This window comes from Vanacampus margaritifer, chromosome 9, assembly GCF_051991255.1.
Source record: "Vanacampus margaritifer isolate UIUO_Vmar chromosome 9, RoL_Vmar_1.0, whole genome shotgun sequence".
NCBI classification, from domain to species: domain Eukaryota; kingdom Metazoa; phylum Chordata; class Actinopteri; order Syngnathiformes; family Syngnathidae; genus Vanacampus; species Vanacampus margaritifer.
Genome location: NC_135440.1, coordinates 3,174,981 through 3,201,250, shown reverse-complemented (window position 1 = coordinate 3,201,250; position 26,270 = coordinate 3,174,981). Strand labels below are relative to the sequence as shown.

Below are 26,270 nucleotides of genomic sequence, written 5' to 3'. Positions count from 1 at the left end.
AATAGACAGACAAGTGATTTACTGACATGTTTACTTCAGTTCCGTCCAAAGCCGGAAATATATGATTAGACAGGTACTACCATGCGACCTAGACTCCCCTCAGACCCACAGTGTTATCACCATGAGAACTTGAGAACATGCCTCCCATGTGCATTCCTATCTCACCAGCTGGAAGGGAGTAAAAAGTGTTATTCATTACAATACAGTTATATGTCCAATATATTTCACACAAACATTATCACAGTTATATGGCATCTATATACTATAAGTAGATTCATAAACAGTAAAAATATGCATAGAAAATGTTAAATGTCTTCACCCCCTAATTTCTGAAAACACTGCGACCTGTTTCTTAGGACATCACTCTGGCCGCAAACCCTACCAATGTAAAAAACAAAACAAAAAAAAACTGTCGGCTATAATATAAACAAAGATCATGTAGCAACAAGACTTAATTAGCCTAAGAGAAAAAAAGTTACAAAAATCTACTGAAAGTGTTCCTTCTATTTTTCACATTGAGCAGACGTCTATTTTTTTTTACAGACAATAGTAAAGCCAGAGGTGCACGCACTTAGCGCTTGTCAGCCGTGTGAAAGTACAAGAAAACATGTAATTATAGTGTTTACTGTCATGTCTGGGAAGATCTGGCTTTGGTTGAGGGTCCCGATTGGTCCTGGGTGGGTTCCTGCCCTTCCGCGGGTTGACCAATCCGGGCCCTCAGCCACTTGTGCCTGGCCCCAGGTGTGGCTAGTTACCCAATTAGTGTGGGTGTATTTAGTTTAGGTGGTGATCAGTCCGTGTGGGATCATTGCCGCTTGTCACGGTCACCCCCGGAGTCTTGTCTGTCACTTTGATTTTGTATCGTTTCAGTTTGTTGTTTAGTTAGCATTAACCAGTACCCTGGTTAGTGTTTTCTGTAAAATAAAGCACGCCAGTCTCGCCCGCACTCCTGCTGTGGTTCTCCTGCCTCCCTGCATTTTGGGTCCTCCACTCCACACGCCGACAGACTCAACTCCGTTCCGTGGCGTACCGTAACAGAATGATCCCACCATAAATGGACCCAGAGGCAGGTACCGTTCCAGTTTCGGCGGTGCGCATGCAGCGCCCACTTCCAGTTTCCGGCGGCGCTCGTCCAGTGCCCGTGGCCGATGTTCTGGCGGCGCTCGTGCAGCGCCCGTTGCCGATGTTCTGGCGGCGCTCGTGCAGCGCCCGTTGCCGATGTTCTGGCGGCGCTCGTGCAGCGCCCGTTGCCGATGTTCTGGCGGCGCTCTTGCAGCGCCCGTTGCCGATGTTCTGGCGGCGCTCGTGTAGCGCCCGTTGCCAGTTCTGGCGGCCCCCGTACAGCGCCCGCTTCCAGTTCCGGCAGGCGCTCGTGGTGTGGAACAACTTATATTTATAAGTTTTGGACAAATTATAACAAATGGTTATTTGTTGCTTGATTTGATTAAACATACATTGCTCTGTGCAAAGAACTTAGCACATCATGGTGAATTTTCAAAAAAGACTCTTACGTTAAACGGCCTATTTAAAAAAAATTTTTTACAGTGTACATACATACCCTTGGGGTATGTAAACATATGAGCACAACTGTAAATGTACAAAAGCGAAAGGTTGCTTAACACAAAAATGCTATGAATTGTCTTCTGTATGCTCTAGCATTGAAAAACGTAAAAAAAAGAAGTATTCATACGATTTTGGGGGTTGAAGTTGAAGGAATTGTGCATAAGAATACAATGTTAATTATCCTTTTTTTTTAAAAAAAACTTTTTTTAATTTTTTTGATTGTCTGGTCTGCAGTCATGAGGTCTTTGTTATTCAACCTGTCCTCTGCGGGAGGTCACAATATTGAAACAATAACAAAATTAAAAAAAAACTTGACAAGTTTGGTAATTTATATATATAAATATATATATATATATATATATATATATATATATATATATATATATATATATATATATATATATATATAAAAGAATGGTTATGATTATGAATTTATAAAACAATGCAAAATGTCAACTTTAAGAAATAGTTTCCCTAAAGATCTACCTTTAAAAATTATGAGCTCTTTATGTCCGAGTTGTGTCAATTTATTCACCATCGTCACTAAATGAGATAATAGCACGGTCAGCTATATCCCTGATGAGGCCACTCTACTCTAGGCTTTTTTTGCCCCTTAATATGGAGATTATAATTGAACTATTTTAAAAATGCATTGTCGGTGTGAGAATTACAAAGCTACCGGTACTTGTGAGAAATGTGTATGCTCATTTTGTGGTTGGTACTTTATCATTTTGGTGCTATTGTTTTTTCCAAATTCAACCACTCAAAATTTTCACAAATCCCATGTCCACCCTATTTCACCATTTGAAATGTCTTGCTGCTTGGACAGAAGGAAGAAGGATTTAATATTGATGTCGGGATTATTGCAAAGGAGGGGGATTTTTTTTATTTTTATAAAGATAAAACTTATATAGAAAATTAAACACAAGTTCCTCCCTACCATCAGGCTGAATAATTCTGTGTAGGAGACAAGTGTTATATAGTATATCTTATCAAAGCCAAAGGAAGATAGGATTAATCCTCCTCAAGTAGCATTAGATTTTTCATGGTGGGGATGTAAATGAGCTGAGCTAAAGCAGTTCTAATCCTCAACCCAACCCCCGTACTGGTACTGTCTTTAAATCCACATCATGCTCTAATGATTTGCACAGCATTCAGAAGCAATTTTATTTCCCAGAACTTTGTCAGGAAACTGTACTCCAAATTCTGCCAAACATCCCAGTGAATACAGTGGAAACTGCAAAGCATTATCCCATTGAATGTATTTACAACACTGTGGAAGATTGTTAAGCTGCTGAAGCACCTACTGGCTCATGATTAACTATAATATTGCTGCTTCTCAAAGAAACCTCCAAGAAACATGCCGTGCTACGCCAGTACAGCAATTACTCTCAAACAACTAATATCATTGTACAATTTTACTAAGCTACAACTCCAGGTACATTTTATTCATGGGCGAGGCTTTGTTTCAGTAATTGTGGTAGTAGAAATATATTTTTTTGCTTTGTACTTTAAGAGACTTTGAGCTCTTTTTTCATAGACAGCCCATCTGCAGCAAGGATCCAGATTTTTTTACGAGTGCAAGGTTTGCGTGCACGTGTTTGCCAATCTGCCTAACTGGCCGTGCCTGCGCAGTGTAAGGGGTGTAGATGGAGAAGCACCTGGTGGAGTGATAGTTTAGTGGTAGAAAGTCGATGTAACTTGTTTGCTCAGACTACATTGAGGTGCCGACGCAGGTTAGACAGCTGGCCTAACGGGATTTTGGTGAATTTGACTGAGATGAAGGAACACATATACTGAGCTCCGAGGGCATGTGGTGGATGTTAGACATATTTCATTTATTCAAACGTGAACAGCGGCCACCAAACATTCTTATTCATCTTAATAATCAATTCATTGAACCCATCCATCCATCCATCATCTGAACCACTCATCCCCACGAGTGTCGCGGACACGCTGTCTTCGGGCAGTAGGTGGGATACACCCTGTAGGTGGAGTTTGCATGTTTCTTCCCACATTCTGAAAAATATTTATGGTAGGTTAATTGAACACTAAATTGTGACCGTGATTGGGGTGGAAGGCATAATAATAAAAACTAGAAAAATTCCCGCGGAAATTTTGAATGGGACTGCTGACTCTTTGGTAATGAGCTGAACAGTTTAAAATTTAAACCACTGGAATCGCTCAAGAAATGTGGAAGTTAACCATAATCAACATCAACTAAAATTATCTTACTGTCCATAAAAAAATGTAAATGAGCTGAACAGTTTAAAATTTAAACGACTGGAATCGGTCCAGAAATGTGGAAGTTAACCATAATCAACATCAACTAAAAGTATCTTACTGTCCCTTTAAGAATCATGCACATTCACGCACGCACATTTGACTTGGAGACGTCACGCGCCCCACATTGCATTGAGATCGCATGAGAAAAGCACCCCTTGTACAAAAGCCTCTCACGACTTAACGGTTGAAGATACAGATTCAAGAAATGGCTCGTTAGAACGGCAAGGGTTTGGGGAACACGAGCATGTTTTCATTTTCTTAATCGGATAAAAAATGACCAAATGAGAGCAGGTTGAAAACTTATGATTTATCAGAAATGGAGAGAGGAAGGCGCCTGAAATTAACATGGCAGAGATAGGCGAGTTGGTCCCACTTGTCCGAGCTTAAAGGGAAAATAAAGGTACTAAATGACACCTTAACCAAATAAAAGTTAGTTTGTCTGAAAGAAGACACTCGTGACTACAAAATGTGAGAATTTGACGTCTAGTGACAAAAGATTGTGGCAGTGGTGACGAGTTGAAGTGAAATTTTTTCTAATACATTATTTGGTTCCCGGCACTGGATGGCTAATTAGCCAACAGAGTGTGTGAGAAAGCTAATTCAGCCACTGTCTTTGAACCCGAACAGGGGGGGGGCTTTCATTCCTTAAAAAAGATTTCGACACTGAGCTAAAGATGGGAAAAATTCCTACAAAATGAGCTAAAATTCGTATCGGTCGGATAACGTATGCGCGCGCAGCGTGTCTTGGAAAAAGGTGCTTGAAGTGTGATTTTTTTCCCATTCATTCCCAATGGGGAGTTAATTTGGGAGTTTTTTGGGAATAGCGTCGCCAAGGTGACTGGGAATTCTTAGAAAAATAATAGCGCAGCGAGTCAGATCGAGCCGCATCGTTTGATACCTCATTTGTGCCGGTGCGATGTACGGTACGGGCCGCATTTTAGCGGAAAAATCGTGGAATAATATATAATAATAACAACTAGAAAAATTCCCGCGGAAATTTTGAATGGGACTGCTGACTCTTTGGTAATGAGCTGAACAGTTTAAAATTTAAACCACTGGAATCGGTCAAGAAATGTGGAAGTTAACCATAAACAACATCAACTAAAAGTATCTCACTGTCCCTGAAAATGTATTTAAAAAAATGTAAATGAGCTGAACAGTTTAAAATTTAAATGACTGGAATCGGTCAAGAAATGTGTAAATTAACCATAATCTAAAAATATGTCACTGTCACTTTAAGAGCGCACATCCATTTTTGACTTGGAGCCGTCACGCGCCCCACATTCCATTGAGATTGCATGAGAGAAGCACCCCTTCAACAAAAACCTCTCACGACTTAACGGTTGAAGATACAGATTCAAGAAATGACTCGTTACAACGGCAAGGGTTTGAGGAACACGAGCATGTTCTCATTTTCTTAAACGGATAAAAAATGACCAAATGAGAGCAGATTGAAAACTTATGATTTATCAGAAATGGAGAGAGCAAGGCGCCTGAAATTAACATGTAAAAGACAGGCGAATTAGTCCGACTTCTCTTGCTTAAGGTGAAAATAAAGGTACTAAATGACACCTTAGCCAAATAAAAGTTAGTTTGTCTGAAAGAAGACACTCGTGACTACAAAATGTGAGAATTTGACGTCTAGTGACAAAAGATTGTTGCCATGGTGACGAGTTGAAGTGACGTCACGCACCCACATTGCATTGAGATTGAATGAGAGACGCACACCTCAAAGAAGAGCCTCTCACGACTTAACGGTTGAAGATACAGATTCAAGAAATGGCTCGTTAGAACGGCAAGGGTTTGGGGAACACGAGCATGTTCTCATTTTCTTAATCGGATGAAAAATGACCAAATGAGAGCAGGTTGAAAACTTATGATTTATTCGAAATGAAGAGGAAGAAGTCGCCCAAATTAACATGGGAGAGATAGGCGAGAGAGTCCAACTTCTACTCGCTTAAAGGGAAAATAAAGGTACTAAATGACACCTTAACCAAATAAAAGTTAGTTTGTCTGAAAGAAGACACTCGTGACTACAAAATGTGAGAATTTGACGTCTAGTGACAAAAGATTGTGGCCATGGTGACGAGTTGAAGTGAAATTTTTTCAAATACATTATTTGGTTCCCGGCACTGGATGGCTAATTAGCCAACAGAGTGTGTGAGAAAGCTAATTCAGCCACTGTCTTTGAACCCGAACAGGGGGGGGGGGCTTTCATTCCTTAAAAAAGATTTCGACACTGAGCTAAAGATGGGAAAAATTCCTACAAAATGAGCTAAAATTCGTATCGGTCGGATAACGTATGCGCGCGCAGCGTGTCTTGGAAAAAGGTGCTTGAAGTGTGATTTTTTTCCCATTCATTCCCAATGGGGAGTTAATTTTGGAGTTTTTTGGGAATAGCGTCGCCATGGTAACTGGGAATTCTTAGAAAAATAATAGCGCAGCGAGTCAGATCGAGCCGCATCGTTTGATACCTCATTTGTGCCGGTGCGATGTACGGTACGGGCCGCATTTTAGCGGAAAAATCGTGGAATAATATATAATAATAATAACGACAAGAAAAATAAACCACTGTCCTAGGTAGAATAACAATATGTGCCTGCTTGCTTCGCAAAGCAGTCCCATAACTAGAAAAATTCCCGCGGAAATTTTGAATGGGACTGCTGACTCTTTGGTAATGAGCTGAACAGTTTAAAATTTAAACGACTGGAATCGGTCAAGAAATGTGGAAGTTAACCATAAACAACATCAACTAAAAGTATCTCACTGTCCCTGAAAATGTATTTAAAAAAATGTAAATGAGCTGAACAGTTTAAAATTTAAATGACTGGAATCGGTCAAGAAATGTGTAAATTAACCATAATCTAAAACTAGAAAAATTCCCGCGGAAATTTTGAATGGGACTGCTGACTCTTTGGTAATGAGCTGAACAGTTTAAAATTTAAACCACTGGAATCGCTCAAGAAATGTGGAAGTTAACCATAATCAACATCAACTAAAAGTATCTCACTGTCCCTGAACATGTATTTAAAAAAATGTAAATGAGCTGAACAGTTTAAAATTTAAATGACTGGAATCGGTCAAGAAATGTGGAAGTTAACCATAATCTAAAAATATGTCACTGTCACTTTAAGAGCACATACATTTTTGACTTGGAGCCGTCACGCGCCCCACATTGCATTGAGATCGCATGAGAGAAGCACCCCTTGTACAAAAGCCTCTCACGACTTAACGGTTGAAGATACAGATTCAAGAAATGGCTCGTTAGAACGGCAAGGGTTTGGGGAACACGAGCATGTTCTCATTTTCTTAATCGGATAAAAAATGACCAAATGAGAGCAGGTTGAAAACTTATGATTTATCAGAAATGGAGAGAGGAAGGCGCCTGAAATTAACATGTACAAGACAGGCGAATTAGTCCGACTTCTCTTGCTTAAGGTGAAAATAAAGGTACTAAATGACACCTTAGCCAAATAAAAGTTAGTTTGTCTGAAAGAAGACACTCGTGACTACAAAATGTGAGAATTTGACGTCTAGTGACAAAAGATCGTTGCCATGGTGACGAGTTGAAGTGACGTCACGCACCCACATTGCATTGAGATCGCATGAGAGAAGCACCCCTTCAACAAAAGCCTCTCGCGACTTAACGGTTGAAGATACAGATTCAAGAAAGGGCTCGTTAGAACGGCAAGGGTTTGGGGAACACGAGCATGTTCTCATTTTTTTAATCGGATGAAAAATGACCAAGTGAGAGCAGGTTGAAAACTTATGATTTATTCGAAATGAAGAGGAAGAAGTCGCCCAAATTAACATGGGAGAGATAGGCGAGAGAGTCCAACTTCTACTCGCTTAAAGGGAAAATAAAGGTACTAAATGACACCTTAACCAAATAAAAGTTAGTTTGTCTGAAAGAAGACACTCGTGACTACAAAATGTGAGAATTTGACGTCTAGTGACAAAAGATTGTGGCAGTGGTGACGAGTTGAAGTGAAATTTTTTCTAATACATTATTTGGTTCCCGGCACTGGATGGCTAATTAGCCAACAGAGTGTGTGAGAAAGCTAATTCAGCTACTGTCTTTGAACCCGAACAGGGGGGGGGGGCTTTCATTCCTTAAAAAAGATTTCGACACTGAGCTAAAGATGGGACAAATTCCTACAAAATGAGCTAAAATTCGTATCGGTCGGATAACGTATGCGCGCGCAGCGTGTCTTGGAAAAAGGTGCTTGAAGTGTGATTTTTTTCCCATTCATTCCCAATGGGGAGTTAATTTGGGAGTTTTTGGGGAATAGCGTCGCCAAGGTAACTGGGAATTCTTAGAAAAATAATAGCGCAGCGAGTCAGATCGAGCCGCATCGTTTGATACCTCATTTGTGCCGGTGCGATGTACGGTACGGGCCGCATTTTAGCGGAAAAATCGTGGAATAATATATAATAATAACAACAAAAATAAACCACTGTCCTAGGTAGAATAACAATATGTGCCTGCTTGCTTCGCAAAGCAGTCCCATAAATATGTCACTGTCACTTTAAGAGCGCACATCCATTTTTGACTTGGAGCCGTCACGCGCCCCACATTCCATTGAGATTGCATGAGAGAAGCACCCCTTCAACAAAAACCTCTCACGACTTAACGGTTGAAGATACAGATTCAAGAAATGACTCGTTAGAACGGCAAGGGTTTGAGGAACACGAGCATGTTCTCATTTTCTTAAACGGATAAAAAATGACCAAATGAGAGCAGGTTGAAAACTTATGATTTATCAGAAATGGAGAGAGCAAGGCGCCTGAAATTAACATGTAAAAGACAGGCGAATTAGTCCGACTTCTCTTGCTTAAGGTGAAAATAAAGGTACTAAATGACACCTTAGCCAAATAAAAGTTAGTTTGTCTGAAAGAAGACACTCGTGACTACAAAATGTGAGAATTTGACGTCTAGTGACAAAAGATTGTGGCAGTGGTGACGAGTTGAAGTGAAATTTTTTCTAATACATTATTTGGTTCCCGGCACTGGATGGCTAATTAGCCAACAGAGTGTGTGAGAAAGCTAATTCAGCCACTGTCTTTGAACCCGAACAGGGGGGGGGGCTTTCATTCCTTAAAAAAGATTTCGACACTGAGCTAAAGATGGGAAAAATTCCTACAAAATGAGCTAAAATTCGTATCGGTCGGATAACGTATGCGCGCGCAGCGTGTCTTGGAAAAAGGTGCTTGAAGTGTGATTTTTTTCCCATTCATTCCCAATGGGGAGTTAATTTGGGAGTTTTTTGGGAATAGCGTCGCCAAGGTAACTGGGAATTCTTAGAAAAATAATAGCGCAGCGAGTCAGATCGAGCCGCATCGTTTGATACCTCATTTGTGCCGGTGCGATGTACGGTACGGGCCGCATTTTAGCGGAAAAATCGCTGGAATAATATATAATAATAATAACGACAAGAAAAATAAACCACTGTCCTAGGTAGAATAACAATATGTGCCTGCTTGCTTCGCAAGCAGCCGCTTCGCTCCGCAAGCAGTCCCATAATAATAATAATAATAATAATAATAACAATAAGAAATAGTAAGTGGAGCATACTTATATATAACACTTGTGTCTTCTACTACTACAACCATTATTATTATTATTATTAATTCATTAAAAACTTAATAAAACAGCCAATGGCATGTCTTCTTCTTCGTGAAGAGTTTCTGTCGAACAACCCAAATGGGAACCGCACTTTTCATAGCACATACTCCAATGGCATGTCATGTTGTTGTCATCACGTTGTTCCAGTTCAGGTCAAGTATTAATGACAAGTCATTCATACTCAGACTGCATTTTTTCCTGGATTAAAATCAGGTGGCAGTACTATAATCTAACATCTCTCTTATCAGTACCGCCAAAAATAATATTGTACACAAATGTCTGAGTGTTAATGGACTGTGAATCTGAGCCTAACTTTGATAGGCCTAAACTGATCCAGTCATCAAACAGTATGTTTTAGTTCCGAAGCAGCAGCTGCAGTTATTTTCAACAAAAACATTAGTCAGTTAAGAATTGATTTTAAAATTACAAATTTTTACTATTAATTTATCAGTAATTTAAAATAATCCCCCCTTTTTTTTTAATAGTTTTAAAGTTGCCTTTTACCGTTTATTCCCTTAAATAATAGACACATATTTGTGAAATTAAGATTTATTTGTGAATGTATTTTAACAATAAATATATGTATTTCTAATGTGTTTTATTTGTAAAGAACAGATATAGTGGTTTTACAGTTACAGTGAATTTCTGTTTTTTGCATTTGATATGTAAAATCAGTTGATTTTTGTAAATTAAATATTTTAGAAATACAGAAAAAAACTGTAAAACAACAGCAACATTTTGTTATACTACAATTTTTTTTTTTTACAGTGTTGATGGGGAAGTGCATATAAGTTCAAAATTATTATTTTGATGGGGGAAGGGTAGGTGGAGCTTAGCCTGTAAGGGGGGGTTAATGCCTGGTGGGCTGCCGGGCTAATAAAACACTGGGGGAATGCCCGTGGATGGATGAAGTTGTCTGTGTAACCACTCCTACTATCATGCATGACAATCTATAGTAGATAATTACAGTATATGTCTTTAGTTATGACAGTGGTGCTAATTTTTCAAATATGTTTTGCTTTGAGCCCTATTATAATCCCAACACTTTATTGTAAACTTTCAAACTCTCAAATATCGCAAAAATGTTTTTACGCTCTCATGAGGTGGTTTTTGAGACGTGTCGAAATAGAAGTATTTTGCAAAAGTGTAATGAAAACACTTTTTGCGCATTCCCTGTAGTAATGTGACACCCGCCCGGTCACTGAGGAAAGGAAGTAGGAAGTACGGGCCCGGGGACACGCTTTCTTGTCCGAACTGCCTCCTGAGGGGATAACAAGTCTTTTTAAGAAGAAAGTGATTTAGCTATAGAGTCAATATGCCACTGTTCAATGCACATTTCATAATGTTGCATGACATACCGCGCACGTTCTTGTTGAAATCCATCCGTCCGCACCATAACACAAGTTCTAAGCACATACACACACAATGCCAACACCAAATGCCCGAACCCGCCCAATGAGGGGAGATGTTTTTAAAATAATTTTAACTCCGGGCGTCCGTCTTCCGTAAACATCATGAGCACCTCCTACAGAAGTACGTGATCTGACGAGACAGAACATAACGAGAATTCCGCCTCAGAAGTGAAATGCTCTTCATTGGAAACACCGACAAGTCAAAAATGTACTTGATCGAAATAGTGCAATATCACTTTTATTTTTGCAAAGAACTGTAATGGAAACACAGTTATAGATGATGTGCTGAAGACAAATTATTTTACCACAAATAAAATACCAATAGAGTTGTGTCCATTTTCATCAAATGGTTTGATACCTTATACTATAGTACCTTAATATTTTGTACAGTTGAAATGCTTGAACTCAACCAAAACTGTGTGTTTGAGGGCAGTAAATTAAAAGATTGTGGTTCCAATAATTTCTGCCCTTTTTTTTCCTCCTGTTTTATTTGCATTTATCAACATATATTTCTATGTAGGACTTCATTTTTTTTAATAAACTGTTCTGTCCTTTCTCCTCACTTGTCTTTTCTCTTCTGTACCTGACAGCGGAGGACACGTGTGGTGGAACCCTGAGGGGTTCTAGTGGCTTCATATCCAGCTTTGATTTCCCCAGCGGGGGCTCCCCTGGTGCTGGAGGACTGGGCAGCAGTGGAGAGTGCAAATGGACCATCCTAGCTGACCCAGGGGATACCATCTCGTTGGTGTTTACAGAATTCCAAATGGAAGAGAAGACTGATTATCTTGAAGTAGAAGGATCCGAATCACCATCAATCTGGTAAGCAGAGTTTAAATTTATCACTTGAAATATGTAATGTAATCTTAACATTTTCCTGCCCATGAATACATACTGCAAGGGTCAATTCAAACAAGACTAGGCCATGAGCATCGTTTGTTTGAATTTGTGTAACTTCATTAATTAACAGCCTTTTAACAGGTTAATATGCCAAGGGAAACATGCACATTGTTTACCTGATTTATCTTCTATTTTATATGCTATTTATTATGCATGCAAGCGAGTTGGTGGACAATGTTTCTCTTGAAGGCTTTGAGGCAAAGTTGTTTCTGTGGCATGGTTTTGATTGTTCAAGTATAGCTAATTTTTAGAATCAAAATTAGTCGAAACCAGTGAGACGGGCAGATTTTTTGGAATACTGAACTGTTCAAATAGTTTGGCACAAAAAGAAAAAACAAACAAGTAATCACACTGAGCAATTGGCCCCTGCCCATACAATTAATTGTCCTTACTCCTTACTCCTGTCTCTCTCTGACTAAATAGTTTCCAGTATCTTAGCACACGTACATAATACTAATCAACACCCTGAAAACCTCAATGTTGGCTAGATTACCTGCTAATGCGTAAGGTACTTTTCAGACAAACTAAATTTAAATTTAAAAAATATTTTTATGTCAAGTTCCACTTCACCATTTTATTGATTCTCAAGTTCGAGTTAATTAAACATTTTTTCTCAAGACTCAATAGGAACAAGTAATGCTACATTTGCCAGCTACAGCAATCACATTTCAGGCCACCGTAGACAAAATCGGATAAATGTGAGAACATGTGGAAGCATGTGCAAATGTGAAAAGCCGAGATCGCTGTGGATGCTGAACCAAATTTTTAAAGTGACAAAAAAAATGGCCATAGCAGTCCAAATGTTAATAAGAAAACCTAGTTGGCTGTAGTAAAACCCGGTAAATACTGCAAAACGTGGCAGTACATAATAGGGTGTAACAAAACTTGTTGGTGGTCTGATGTAAGACGTGAAGCATTAATATTTCCCCAGCATCTAGTGGTCCTTCAAAGTTTTGTCACATTCTGCTGTGCAGCTTTTGCCCTATTCTGCCACATTTTGTCCGAATTCCCTTGGCAAAGTTGTATGGCAAGTGACAGTTTGTTCTACAGTACTACTGGCATCCATGTTTTATCCATAGAAAGACTTGGCAAAATATGAATAACATGTCAAACCTTAGGGCTATGCAATACTTTTGAATCTGACTAGGACCCAACCATGGCAAAAAATGGCAGCTGGCTTCTCATCCCCGCACATGGGTGATTTAATATAAAGACTAGGTGATGTGTACTGTGTGAGCCTATATTGCGTTTTGAGGCTCTTCATACAATATCCTGTACTGTCTCACTTACTTTAATCCATAAAAAGATGAAGTTTTAGTCAAGGAAAGACAAAGGTTGTTACAGAAAGGACATGAGTGAGAATAGACATAGAAGGGGGATAATAGAGATGCGGATGTCACATGACTATTTCTCTGAATACACCCCCACTGTGGCAGGAAAGTAGCGGTCCAGCATTAATGGACTAGAACGGCGAGGAGGGTTAAAGATAGCGTTTCTCCATCAACTTTCTGCTCAAGAGGATTGACAGTCACTTTGATAAAAAGGACTTGATATACATGCGCGAGGTGGACATGTTGGATTGCCAATGAAGTGTCAGGAGACTATGCTACGTGGAATTACAGTACCTCCTCTCTTGCCAGTGAGTGCTTTCAAATCTGATCATACAAAGGCTTTATTTTTTTATTTTTTTTCTCCATACACAGGCTTTACAATCCGGATTTATTTTACAATTGGACCTGAACCGGTTCAAATGCGAAAGGTAGTGCATGCTGTTTTTTCTAACATCTATTCAGAGTCCAATAATTGTAGAAAAGATGTTCGCATTTTCGCAAAAAGTTTTTCTTGTCGCCATAAAATTGTAATCATTTAAATTTGCCATACCTTCTTCCACTGCATCCCCCCCCAACCCATTTGACAAGTTCCCGGCGAATATTAATGGGGAAAATTTTAGTCAAAGTGCTTTTCATATTTTTCACCCCGTTTTCATGCCTGTAACGTATGTTATAGAAAGGCAACTGTAGCAAAAAAGTGAGTTTGGTTGGACTTTATTCAAGTATATAAAAACATACTCACGTTATTTTTTTGATCAATCTTGATCAACAAATCTATCAAAGTTCTTATCTTCTTTATCCAAATTGAACATCTGGGCAATTTCTCCAAACATTGCAAGTTCTCTTGTCATTATTGGAGTCACTTTTGTTACAGTGCCGCAGCTCTTCAGCAATGATGCCGGCCTTCGTGAAAGCTCGAACAACAGTGCAAGCAGACACATTAGTCCATTCATAAATGGTGGCGTAACTCGCCTGGCGCTGCCTTACAGTTTTTGTCAAATCGCCGTCTCTCATCCAGTGCCCCCACACCACTCGCAGCTTCACTTTGAACACCCTGTTTACACCAATATCCAGTGGTTGGAGTTCCTTTGTTAATACTACCGGAATGATGAGATCTGAGTTAATTTGCCGCACTTAGTTTTTCACAGCGGCCATGAGATGGGCACACATGGAGACGCAGATCAACAGGGTTGGTGATGGATGGAAAAAAACAAACATCCAAATTGAACATCTGGGCAATTTCTCCAAACATTGCAAGTTCTCTTGTCATTATTGGAGTCACTTTTGTTACATTGCCGCAGCTCTTCAGCAATTATGCCGGCCTTCGTGAAAGCTCGAACAACAGTGCAAGCAGACACATTAGTCCATTCATAAATGGTGGCGTAACTCGCCTGCCGCTGCCTTCCAGTTTTGTCAAATCGCCGTCTCTCATCCAGTGCCCCCACACCACTCGCAGCTTCACTTTGAACACCCTGTTTACACCAATATCCAGTGGTTGGAGTTCCTTCGTTAATACTACCGGAATGATGAGATCTGAGGTAATTTGCCGCACTTAGTTTTTCACAGCGGCCATGAGATGGGCACACATGGAGTCGCAGATCAACAAGGTCGGTGATGGATGGAAAAAAACAAACATCCGGTATCTTTATGTACACCACTCCCAGCCACTCTCTCATTTTCTCCTCATCAATCCATCCCTTTTGATTGGCCTTAACCCAACCAATTATGTTTTGCACAATAAACATATCAGCAGTATATACCTACCGGGGGCGTGTTTTTAGCATCCCTGTCCACTTTCAGTTGATTACGTCCACCTTTCCTGTATATAAGCATTGTGCCGACAGGAAATGCTCCGACAGTGAGTCAAGTGGAGCACATCCCGAAGTCGCACATTTACAGATTTTGGAACTCATTGCACACAAAAGGTTCACCTTATTATAAGGCGCATCATTGATTTTTGAGACTTTTAGGTGCGGCTTATGGTCACAAAAATACGGTAAGCCTAGCAATACAAAAACAATTATTTTAGTTTTGTGGGTTTTAACAAAGCTCCTAAAATTGTCACAAAAAGTTGACATCCGACAGCTTCCATCTGTACCAGAACAATTGCCTTTAGTCAATGTTACTTGGATGTGGGACTACATCAGGGATCAGCTCTGAGCCTCTTCTTGTTCGCTTATGTAATGGACAGGATGACAGACGAGGTTAGACAGGAATCTCCATGGACTATGATGTTTGCTGATGCCATTGTGATCTGTAGTGAGAGCAGGGAATAGGTGGAGGAGAAGCTAGAGGTATGGAAGTTTGCCCTGGAAAGGAGGGGAATGAAGGTAAGTCGTAGCAAGACGGAGTATCTGTGTGTGAATGGGAGGGACCCAAGTGGAAGAGTGAGGTTATAGGGAAAAGAGACCAAGAAGGTGGAGGAGTTTAATTATTATGGGTCAACAGTCCAGAGCAATGGAAAGTGTGGAAAATAAGCGAAGAACCGTGTACAGGCAGGCTGGAACCGGTGGAGAAAAGTGTCAGGTGTGATGTGTGATAGAAGAGTTTCAGATCAAATGAAAGGTTTATAAAACTGTGGTGAGACCAGCAGTGTTGTTTGGTCTGGAGACAGTGCCATTGAGGAAAAGACAGGAGGCAGAGCTTGGGGTGGCAGAGATGAAGATGCTGAGGTTCTCTTTGAGAGTGACCAGGATGGATAGGAATGAGCACATCAGATGGACAGCGCGTTAGAGGCTTTGGAGATAAAGTCAGAGAGGCCAGACTGAGATGGTTTGGACATGTCCAGAGGAGAGATAGTGAGTATATTGGCAGTAGGATGCTGAGTTTCCAAATGCCAGGCAGGAGGTCTAGAGGAAGACCAAAGAGGAGGTTTATGGATGTAGTTAAAGAGGACATTAAGGTAGTTGGTGTGAGTGCAGAGGACAGGGTTAGATGGAGGCAACTGATTCGCTCTGGCGACCCCTGAAGGAAAAAGGCGAAAGGAAAAGAAGAAGTAGTAGTAGTAGGGGTGGTGGTAGTGGTAGTAGGTGTGTTTTTTAATTTTGTATGTAGGTTAAAAGTCACTCACCTGATCAATTTCAATTAGTTATGAATGACTCAGTATATACTGTGGGGGTGGCAGCACCAGTCCACTGCGCCGAGTTTTTGCGTAAAAACACTTTTGTCCCGAACATGGCATGTCCTTTTGACAATGACCCTATTGAAGAAGGCGCAGGGAATTAAATATTCGTCGTGAGATTGTTATCAGACTGCGCATATATATGCTAGCATTCCTGGACAGTAATCTTTTTGAGCGGTGCTGTTTCACATCACCGTCCATCATCTACATACGCAACTTAATCTGTCCTTACATTTGCAACATTATCGTAGTTATGCGCTCACATCGCAGCATATACTGTATTGTGCGTTGCGCTCCGCTTTTTGAATAATGTTTTTGAATAACAGTTTGAATAATGCTTTTATATTTCCTCTTAAGTGCGCTTCTCCCCCATAGGATTACACCTAAATAAAATGAATTAATGAGTTACCATTCAACAGGTGTGCCCTATTATATTATTGTGATTGCAAAGGACTACATTGAAATGTACGGCATTGACCCGACATCCGAGCAGCAACGTTCTCCCATGCCGCCTTCCTCTATGGAGAGCCGCTGCTGTGTTGCACTTTTTTTTCTTAAGATGTTCAAATTCGCCATATGATCGCATTAAGATTTTCAGTTGAGGGGGGTTAAAAAAAAACGTGAAAGCAGAGGGCTGTGCTGCGCTCTAAGCTTCCCCGTTTCCATAGTGACTTGACTAATCAAGGCTCTATTGATGTGGATTTTTTAGTGTAGTGGCAACGCCAGGTGAAACTACTCTGCGTTGATATACCAAAAACACAAAGTTTCCTATCTCAGGGCATGTCAACTCGCTGTTCAGGGTTAGTCTTGGTGTTTGTTGGACATGTTTTATGAAAAGGACCACTGATATGTCTACTTAACACTCTGGCTTAAAGGCCATGTGTGGCCACTGGGGCTCTGTATATTTGGAATACCATGCTCTCTTCCAGCACTCATTTGTTCAAATCAGTTTTTCACTCAGATACCTTTAATGTGTCTAACAAAGCCATGTTAGAATCTATGTAGTAATTGTTAATGAGCCATGTCGAATAGATGATATGAACCATAATGAAACAGAAAGCACAGCACATTCATGTCAAGAAGTTATCTCCACAAAGTCATTTTGTATGTCTGTAAAGGGGGGAAAAAATCAACAGCCAGACTGCAAGGAGTGCTGATGGAACGGTAGCACACTTTCTGAGAACCTTTTTTCTCCAAATGGAACTTTTCATCTTTTGTCACTCAATATGCACTGAAGGAAATACACTCTTATCTTTTTTCCACTATTTCTCAAGTAATTTATTTCTTTTCATGACAGCTATACTGATGACTGGCATGTTTGAGTGAAGGAGCCTTTTTTGGGCTACCATTCTGCCTATAATCATAAACAATAAAACACATCAATATAAGAACCTGACAATTTGATCTTTTTTTAAATTGACTGATTCCTTGTGGCCTTGACTGGGAACTATTAATAGCTTCTTTAAAAGAAGAAACAAACCTAGCATCTTCCTCAGGTCATGTTAAAGGTTAAATGTCATGTTAAATGCGGTAATTTGCCTTGCTTCAACATAAAGTAACATTTAACTTGATTTGTAGCCATGTTTCGTTACTTGAGGTAGAGCAGCTATTAATCAAATCCTCACATTGTAACAAATGTATCTCATCTCTGCTAACCTAATATGTCATGATTGTTTAAAATAATAATAATAATATTTTTTCCCCATCTTGTGCCGTATGTCCGCTTATTATGTACGGTATGTGTCTAACAGAAAGGGTTGGAAATTTGCAGATGCTTGTTTGTTTGTTTATTCATTTATTTATATGAATAACGTTGGAGTTCAACATGTCTAAGGGATCATAAAGCTTTTTTTCCCATGTCGATCCCAGCTCAGGTTTCATCTCTTCTATCATGCTTTTTGATAACAGTATATAATGATAACGTTGATGCCACACTCCTCTGAAGATAATTACAACTTTTGAAAGCACAAAACGTAATTTTTTCGATCACTTTCATACAACAAACACAAATATGGCAAAATCACATTTTACACAAGAAGGCAATTAACTTTACTTCATTCATTCGACTGCAGCTTTTCTTCATTTTGACCTTTTGGTATAATGAATAGCATTTTTATACTGAGGTAGGGTAAGAAATGTTTTCTGGAGCCTATACCAGCAGACAAAGTAAGAACCGCAGTACACCCTACACTGATGGACTGTCAATCACAGGGGTGAGACATTCACAGTCACATCCATCCCATTGGGGCAATTTAGAGTCCTTTGAGAATTGGACTACACAAATAGAACACGGGACATTTTGAACCATAAAAATAATTTGAGCAAAATCCCACATTTAACAAACACCTACTTCAAATGTGGCCATTATAATGTGAGTGTTCAAAGCATTGCAGAGATGTCTCTGCTGTGAAAAGCACACAAAGCTGCTAATTCATAAGTCTAAGTCTAAGCCATTCATTAATTTGGCTCACCCAGCAATGTAACTTTTTAGTGCTTAGTGAGCAACCATCAATTTTGTGCCCCTGGAATTTTAGGAATTGTCTGCTGTGCGTTTCATAGTGGGTTTTATCAAGTACAAGCAAAAGCTCTCCAGACACATTCCAAGTAGGCACAGTCTCAGCTCAGCCCATATATCCATCCATTCTTTGTACCGTTTATCCTCTCTAGGGTTGCTGGGGTGCCAATGGATATAGACAAAAAAACATTCACACTCACATTCACACCTACGGACAATGTCCAGCCATATCATGATCTTACATTGTTTTTTAATGACCCATTTTAAAGCATCTGTACTGACAAATCAGTGTAATGAGATAATGTTAATAAAACATTATCTATTATAAATACTAAGTTAATTTTTAAAACAAAACTAAAAAGATGATCAACAAACATTTTTTACTACAGCAAATGTAGAACAACAGATACATGAACACACTAAGATTTGTACTTCTCAAGTATAATAATTACATCTTAAAATGTAAAAATATGACATACATACTGTATGGCATTAACGTCATTGCTACTTGCAAATGTGTATGATTGATAGATGACACTTCTGATTGGTGATTTGGTCCCCTGGCGCATGGCTAGTTTGTAGCGGCTAAACTGCTAGTGTTTGCATGGGCAGGCTGTGCAAACGCTCTTTGTATTCTCATGCTTTCCACATCACTGCTTGGATGGTATTTGTTCAAATGATTTAACGGGATTGTAGTCTTGCCTGTTTTTGAGGATATAGGCCTAACTTGCACAACAGCCGGCTTAATTTACTCCATTAGGGTGTGGCGTGGATCAGTGGTAGAGTGGTCGTCTCACAACCCAGAGGTTGTGGGTTTGATCCCATGGCATTGTGACCGCATCGAAGTATCCTTGAGCAAGATACTGAACCCCCAGTTGCTCTTGAGGCTGCATCATTAGTAGGTGAATGAATAGTCGTAAAGAGCTTTGAGGACCTTGTTAGGTGGAAGTACCATATATATATATATATATGTATATATATATATACTGTATATATATATATATAAAATATAATCATGGATGCTCATCAAACGTGCATTTAGCTGCACTCATTATTTATTAGCTTCTTACTATTACTTTCTATTTACTTCAATTTGCAAATCAAAGTAGGAGGAAAAGCTTAACTCTGATTTGTTGCTGTCACACACATTTCCCTTGTGTCAGATTGAGTAAATATGCTCGATCACAGCTGATCGCCATAATATCATGATTCTCGATGATATAAGCCAGCCCAAATATATTGCCCTTTAGAATGTAATTGACGGGGTGAGAGGTTGAGGTATGTGGTACACTAACAAGAAGAGTTAGGGTTAAGAAAAAAGTTTGCCATTTTTCCTTAATTTGAGATCAATTTTGTAATGCAAAAATAATTTTTCAAGATTATTTTTCTTGTCGGGCAAAAAATGTGATTTTTTTTTCACCCAGTTTGCCTATGTGCCTCATCTACCCATCACTAATACCTACACAAGACAATAAAACTAATAACATCAAACCACTGTAGTACTTGTGTAGACAAAATGCAGAAGCAATGGCAACAAGCAAGCAAACAATAACTGTATCTTCCTCCAGTATGTCCCGCATCTAAATGTTTTTGCTGATGATTGCAATCAGGTGTGCAGGAGACCTTGTCCACCATCACAATACAACAAAACTGCAACATAAAGAAAACAACTAGTGTAGAGCTGCAACAAAACAGGATTGTGACAAAAAAGTATATGAATGACATACTAAAAGAAGCTATGTTTGTGTGTCACCCGCTCCGGGCAAAATGATCATGCATGTCGGAAGGATTAATATTTTGATACTGATGATTTTAGACTGTTTGGACATAAATGGCGATTTTGAGATTTCTCCACAAATAACCTCCTTGAGGTCTCTAGTTTCATTTGCCATCAGCATAAAGGTAAAACAAAATGTAATAGAATTGTATGAAAATAAGCAATTATTAGACAGTATGCAACTATGCATCGTAACCAGGGGAGTGTCTTTAGCTTAATTGCTAGCGAGAGCCGCGTCTTGCACCTTTTCATTAAAAGTAACCCGGATTTACTCGCCTTAAACAGCATTCACAAATGGTTTATATAGATGTTGTGAGGATAAACGGTTCTGATAATGGTTGGATGGATGGACCTAGCAACCAAAAAAAGTCAAAGTCCACCATTATGAATGTGTGAATGAATGATGCGCACGTCATAACAAGCCATCATACCTTAGAAGCGTGTAAATTTTCGGGTGGACAATACAATCATCCGCCCCAGAGTCCACCAAAGCCTTCATCTTTATGCTCCCACCACCCCAGGTCATCTCTCCTGACAATTGTCGTCTTTTAATGTCTAAGTAGCTATTTGTGTAACATGATCCCGCGGGCTGGGAGTACTCACATTGGATGTTTTGTTGGGGTTGAACGGTTGTGGCTGGAGCGGGTGTGACATCCAGACGTCTATCAGGCAGTTCGACATGTGGCCAATTGGTGTCCGGGCTGTCCGCAATATAGGCACGCCTGATTCCTCATCAGTTTCCTGCGCTCCGCCGCAGAGAGCCGTCCTCCTCCCAGCTGCATAGGCTCGATGTCATCTCCCGCAGGAGGGGGTCGCCACGAAGCGTCGGGAGGCGAGGCGCCAAAGGAGCGCCCCGCGGACGTGGTTGAAGACAGCTGAGCAGCCGTGTCTGCTGCCGCAGGTCGTTGCTCCTCCTTCCGCTCCCGCAATATGTTGTCCAATCGAATGGCCAGGTTGATGAGTTCCTCCAGACCGGATGTCTCGTCCCGTGCAGCCAGCTCGTCCTTGATTCGTGGGCTGAGGCCCCGCCGTAAAATCCCACACAGCGCCGCTTCGTCGTAACGGCTCTCGGCGGCCAAAACCCGGAACAAGATATAGTATTCAGCCACTGACAGGTGAAGACATTTCTGAGTTCCGACAGGAAGGCAGGCAATGAAGCTCGGAGCTCCGGATTGGCTTTACTGACCGCCCATAATGCCGCCTGGCCGGAAAGTAGGCTCATTACGAAAGCAACCTTGGAAGCAAACACTTTTTCATTGTTGGTGATAGCGTTTTACAGAAGTAAAGCACTATTTAGGTGTTTGTGGCATCATTCATGGACAAAAAGAAGTGTACAATTCACTAGAGTGCATGAAATAACATCGTTTCACAAAAAGCTCTTTTTCTCCGCTTTTTGTTTCAAAACAGAGCATTTCGGTGAAACTAACCATTTTCTATTTTTGATTACTGAAGAATGGAATAAGGTAGAAACAAAAACTTTTTTTGATGAAAGATGAGAGTTCAATCTTTCATTTGGTAGTATGTGTGTTTCCATAGTCCAAACACAACATTTTCTGTGGACCTTGAAAGATCAGTCAAAATGCTTAAATCGGCTGGCACTGGCGACATCCCGTTTCTGAAAACGTCCGGCAGTCAAAGAGTTAAAGAGAACTAAGTGCAACATTTGAATATATCAATATTTCAATTTAGATTTTTGGGCACATGAGGACCCTTTTGCCAGAGCCACATACATAGTTTGCATAGTAAAACTTTTAGCTTACTTATCGTGTGCAAGGAGAAGCACAACCATCACATCAGTAGACGTTCCCCCATGGAGATCAAATGTTTTTGCGTTTCTTTTTCCTTAAGCAAAAGACCAGATGCTCGCTCACCATGCCACTTTGCATTAGGCAGCGTGAGTGACAGTGAAACCAATATGCTTTGTTTACACTTACTTAGAGGTGGAGATGTCAGGTCCAGAAAGTGAAAGCCCTGCCACAGACTGGTTTTAGCCACAGGTGCTTCTACTCGATTGGCAGGTAAACAAGCGCATCTCCACCTGTTGAATAGAAACACCTGTGGCTAAACTGTTTCAGGGATTTAACTTTCTGGACCTGGATTTCCGAACCCTGCTTCTCTTCCCTTCTTTGGTTTCTAACAGGTTGAGAGGAAAAAAGCTAGATAAGTCATGCTGAGACAAAGAATGTCTGGGTGTTGAAAATCCACTGACGACCGCTGCTGGTAATATTTAGGGGTATTACTTCTCAAGCAGATGCAAAAGGTACATAGTGGTTGTGGTCGACTTGTTGCATTGTGTGCAGTGTCACTTTTACGACCTAACGTGCAGATGTGGCAGCCAATGACAGCCAATGTGACCGACCAGATAGATCAGTTGAGGCGTTAAGATGCATGGCAAATGGGCCAATCATTAATACAACACTGAAACAGACGAGTGCATTATCTATGATGATGTTCGCGTTGTTTTGGAGTAGGGGTGAGATGTATTTAATATGCATAGAAAACCTATTTATGAGAGCTAAAATGTAGTTAAATGAAGTAACCAGATGAATAATTAGTCTGCCATTTGGCTGCCAGCACACATTATGAGAATCCTAATTTATCTCCATCATGCTCCCCTTGTCCTTCTTCCAGTGCTACTGTCTTTTCTTTTGAATGTCTAGTCCTAAGGTCACTTTGCAGTAAATGCCAAATAAATTATATACATAAACAAACCTCCAAGATGACTGCATACACAATATCAGTGATATTAACATGTGATTGCATACACAGATAAAACAAGAAGTTATTACATTGTTTTTAGAATCCTGCACCATGCCCCAGCAGTCCCAGCCCCTATTAAACAATGACACTGTGTGTGTGTGTGTGTGTGTGTGTGTGTGTGTGTGTGTGTGTGTGTGTGCCTGTTGAGAGGCAGTGCGGGGATGGCAAGACAGAACAAATTCAGAGCTGGTATGCCAGAAAAATGAGAAGGCCCCTGGCAGTTTTAAATCTCTACTAGAGTATTCCTGATGCTGCAGCCTGCACGCAAAATAAAATGATTTATCTATAACACAGTCAGTATGAGAAGATAAGGCATACACTGACAGTGATTTCCCGTTATTTATGCCTGTATCTGATATACATCTTCAATTGCATTATTTGTAACAAAGCATGACCATTTAGCCAAGTAAATGTATTGGAACAAATCGACTTTAAAACTGAGCAGCTCCAAACTTGCATAGATGGTTTTGTGATGCTTTTGCATTCATTCACCATAGCTACAGTTATTGTTTAATAAGTGGTGTCCCCCATTTGCCTCTAAAGCAGGTAAATGGTATGTTTTATAAGGTTTTGGCTGACTTTAACACATTCAATCCCAGCAATTTACACGGAAGCAACCCCCTTTGCTCCCGTCTGTTTTACTGGATTTTGACTGATTTTGCAAGGCCCACAGAATATTGTGTTCTATTGCTATGAAAACATGGAACCTACCAAAAGAAAGATTAGAGTCTCTTCTTTCATCAGGAAAAAGGTATATTTGTATCTGTTTCTGTTTTGCAACAATTAGCATTGGAATATAGATTAAGTTTCATCATTATTCACAAATGTGTTGAAAACACTGGGGAAAAGAGCTTGTTGCAACATGGCCCTGGTTGATCTCTTATACTCTGCTGTCACCTGCTGGCCATTTTTTGTGATAACTACCATTGCTTTAAGCGACCTCTTCAGGTCAGAGGCTGCATCAAAGCCTTCTGTATGCTCTAGCATAAAAAAAAAACATTAAAAACGTATAAATACATTTTTGGGACCAATGGCAATATTTAAAATATTACGTTTTTATAATTTTTTTGGGAGCAAATGAGTTAAGCAATACACATCAAAATACATCCACATATGGTTGCTAGCCAATCACAGGTTTCTGTAGACTCCTTGGTTTACTTTGCTCCTGTGCCAAACCTATTATGCGAGTTATGCGCTGTGGCGACCCTTGACTGACATAGACTAAGGAGCATCTTAAGCAGGGTAGTAAAGGGTTCTCTCTTCCCAGCCACTTCATACAGCTCTTCCAGGGAGATCCCGCAGTTGTCCCAGGTTAATTGCGACTCAGTCTCCCCAGTGTGTCCCGGGTCTCAGAAACATTCCAGAGAGGTATCCAGGAAGCATCCTGATCAGATGCCCGGGTCACCTCATCTGGCTCTTTTCACTGTAGAGGAGCAGCGGCTCTACTTTCAGCCGCTCCCAAATGGCCGAGCTTCTCATCATTCATGCTGCGAACGTAAGTTTAGCTATTCTTGTGATGCAATTACATATAAAGTCAAAATCCTGACTCAGAGGTACAAGTTCGGACATTTTTTGTGTAACTTCAAGGCATCGGTAGTTGTATCACAACTTACATGCTGTTCAGAGCAGCTCCATATCCTCCCTAATTTTCACCAACCTCGACCCTCCATGCATCGTCTGCATTGGTGACACTGCGCACCTTGAGAGTGGGCTACCAGTGGGCGGGGGCGGGAGTTCGCTGTGGCAAGCCCGAATAGGTGCTCTATTCCCGGTGCACGCCTCGAGTCTGGAGCTCATACTGTTCCAAGTTGTGCCCGCGGCCCCGCTCCAAGTGGCTCGCAATGGTGGTGGCTTGTGCATAATTAAGCGGCGGGAAGGTCTGGATCCCATCAGGTGGCCTCCTTTTTCCCCACACCCGCCGGCCTCTGCTGGAGCGCCAAGCAGGTTAGGAGGAGTTGGGGCGTGACCAGAGATACGCGGACGTTCTGCGCAAAAAAACATGGCAGAAGAGCAAACGCTGTCGTAAACAACAGTGTTTTCTACTTCCCGATTCTCTGTTTTTATTTTTATTTTTAAATGTATGTAGACCATTCATCCCAAACTGCTGAAGTCGTCAGTTTATTGGGGGTGGGGGGGTCAGGGGATAAAATTGTATTCTACTTCTAATGGGGTAAAGTGTTGTTCATATGCCGTAGACGCTCTTCACTGCCTCGTATAGCCTGGGAAAATATTGACCACAGCGGGGAAAAGCTGCGCTGAGTATGATGAAGGCAGCAAAACGTGTGCTGCGTCAAGCAAACCCTTCAAAAGTGGAGGGGACGGATCGTGGTCTTCATGAAACTAAGGGGGGCAAGTCCCCCAGTGCCATCTGCGCCCGTGTTACTGCCAATGTAACAACGTCACATTATTAGTGCTTTTAGTCACATTGCAGCAAACACGTTGCAATATCATCAACTGCATTGTGTTACATTGCGACAACAAAGCAAGTGTGAAATTATTGACGGTTACTTTAAGATAATAACCAGATTCTCATAATCATTGCCATCACAAGTAGTTAGCATGGCTGTGATGTCATTTGTTGTGCTGTCCACAGTGGTTTCATTAAAGCTGCAATATGGATCTTTCGTCCCAAAAATAACTTTACAGTAATCATTTTATTTGACCATTTATGACTGAAATGGCTTCTAATTAGTAGATTAACACCTTAGCTGTTCACAATGGGTACTCCTGCAAGCCTCTGGCCAATAGTTTTCAGACTGGAATCGGGTTAGAATTTCCCACGCCCTGACTGCGGATGTTACGTAATGTGCATGGCGTGTATGTGAAGAACAGTATGTGCAGTTTCATTTTTCATCAGCAGGTGGCAGTAGCGATTTGAAATGGAAAATTCTATGTTCAGTAGCCTTAAGTGAAATGCATACATATCTTGCTCAACACAATAATGGTGTAGGTAGGAACAAACGTAATATAAAAACCAGCAAT

The 26,270-nt window shown here is 40.5% G+C and overlaps 1 protein-coding gene across 2 annotated transcripts in view; it reads left to right on the top strand.

The window, feature by feature from the left end:
* LOC144057714 (CUB and sushi domain-containing protein 3-like) overlaps positions 1 to 26,270 on the top strand; it is a 566,138-nt gene that overhangs the window by 153,791 nt on the left and 386,077 nt on the right. For both annotated transcript variants that reach the window (XM_077575584.1, XM_077575583.1), the window contains exon 5: positions 11,478 to 11,706. In XM_077575584.1, coding sequence (XP_077431710.1) covers positions 11,478 to 11,706 — 229 coding nt within the window. The remainder of the gene's footprint in view (positions 1 to 11,477; positions 11,707 to 26,270) is intronic.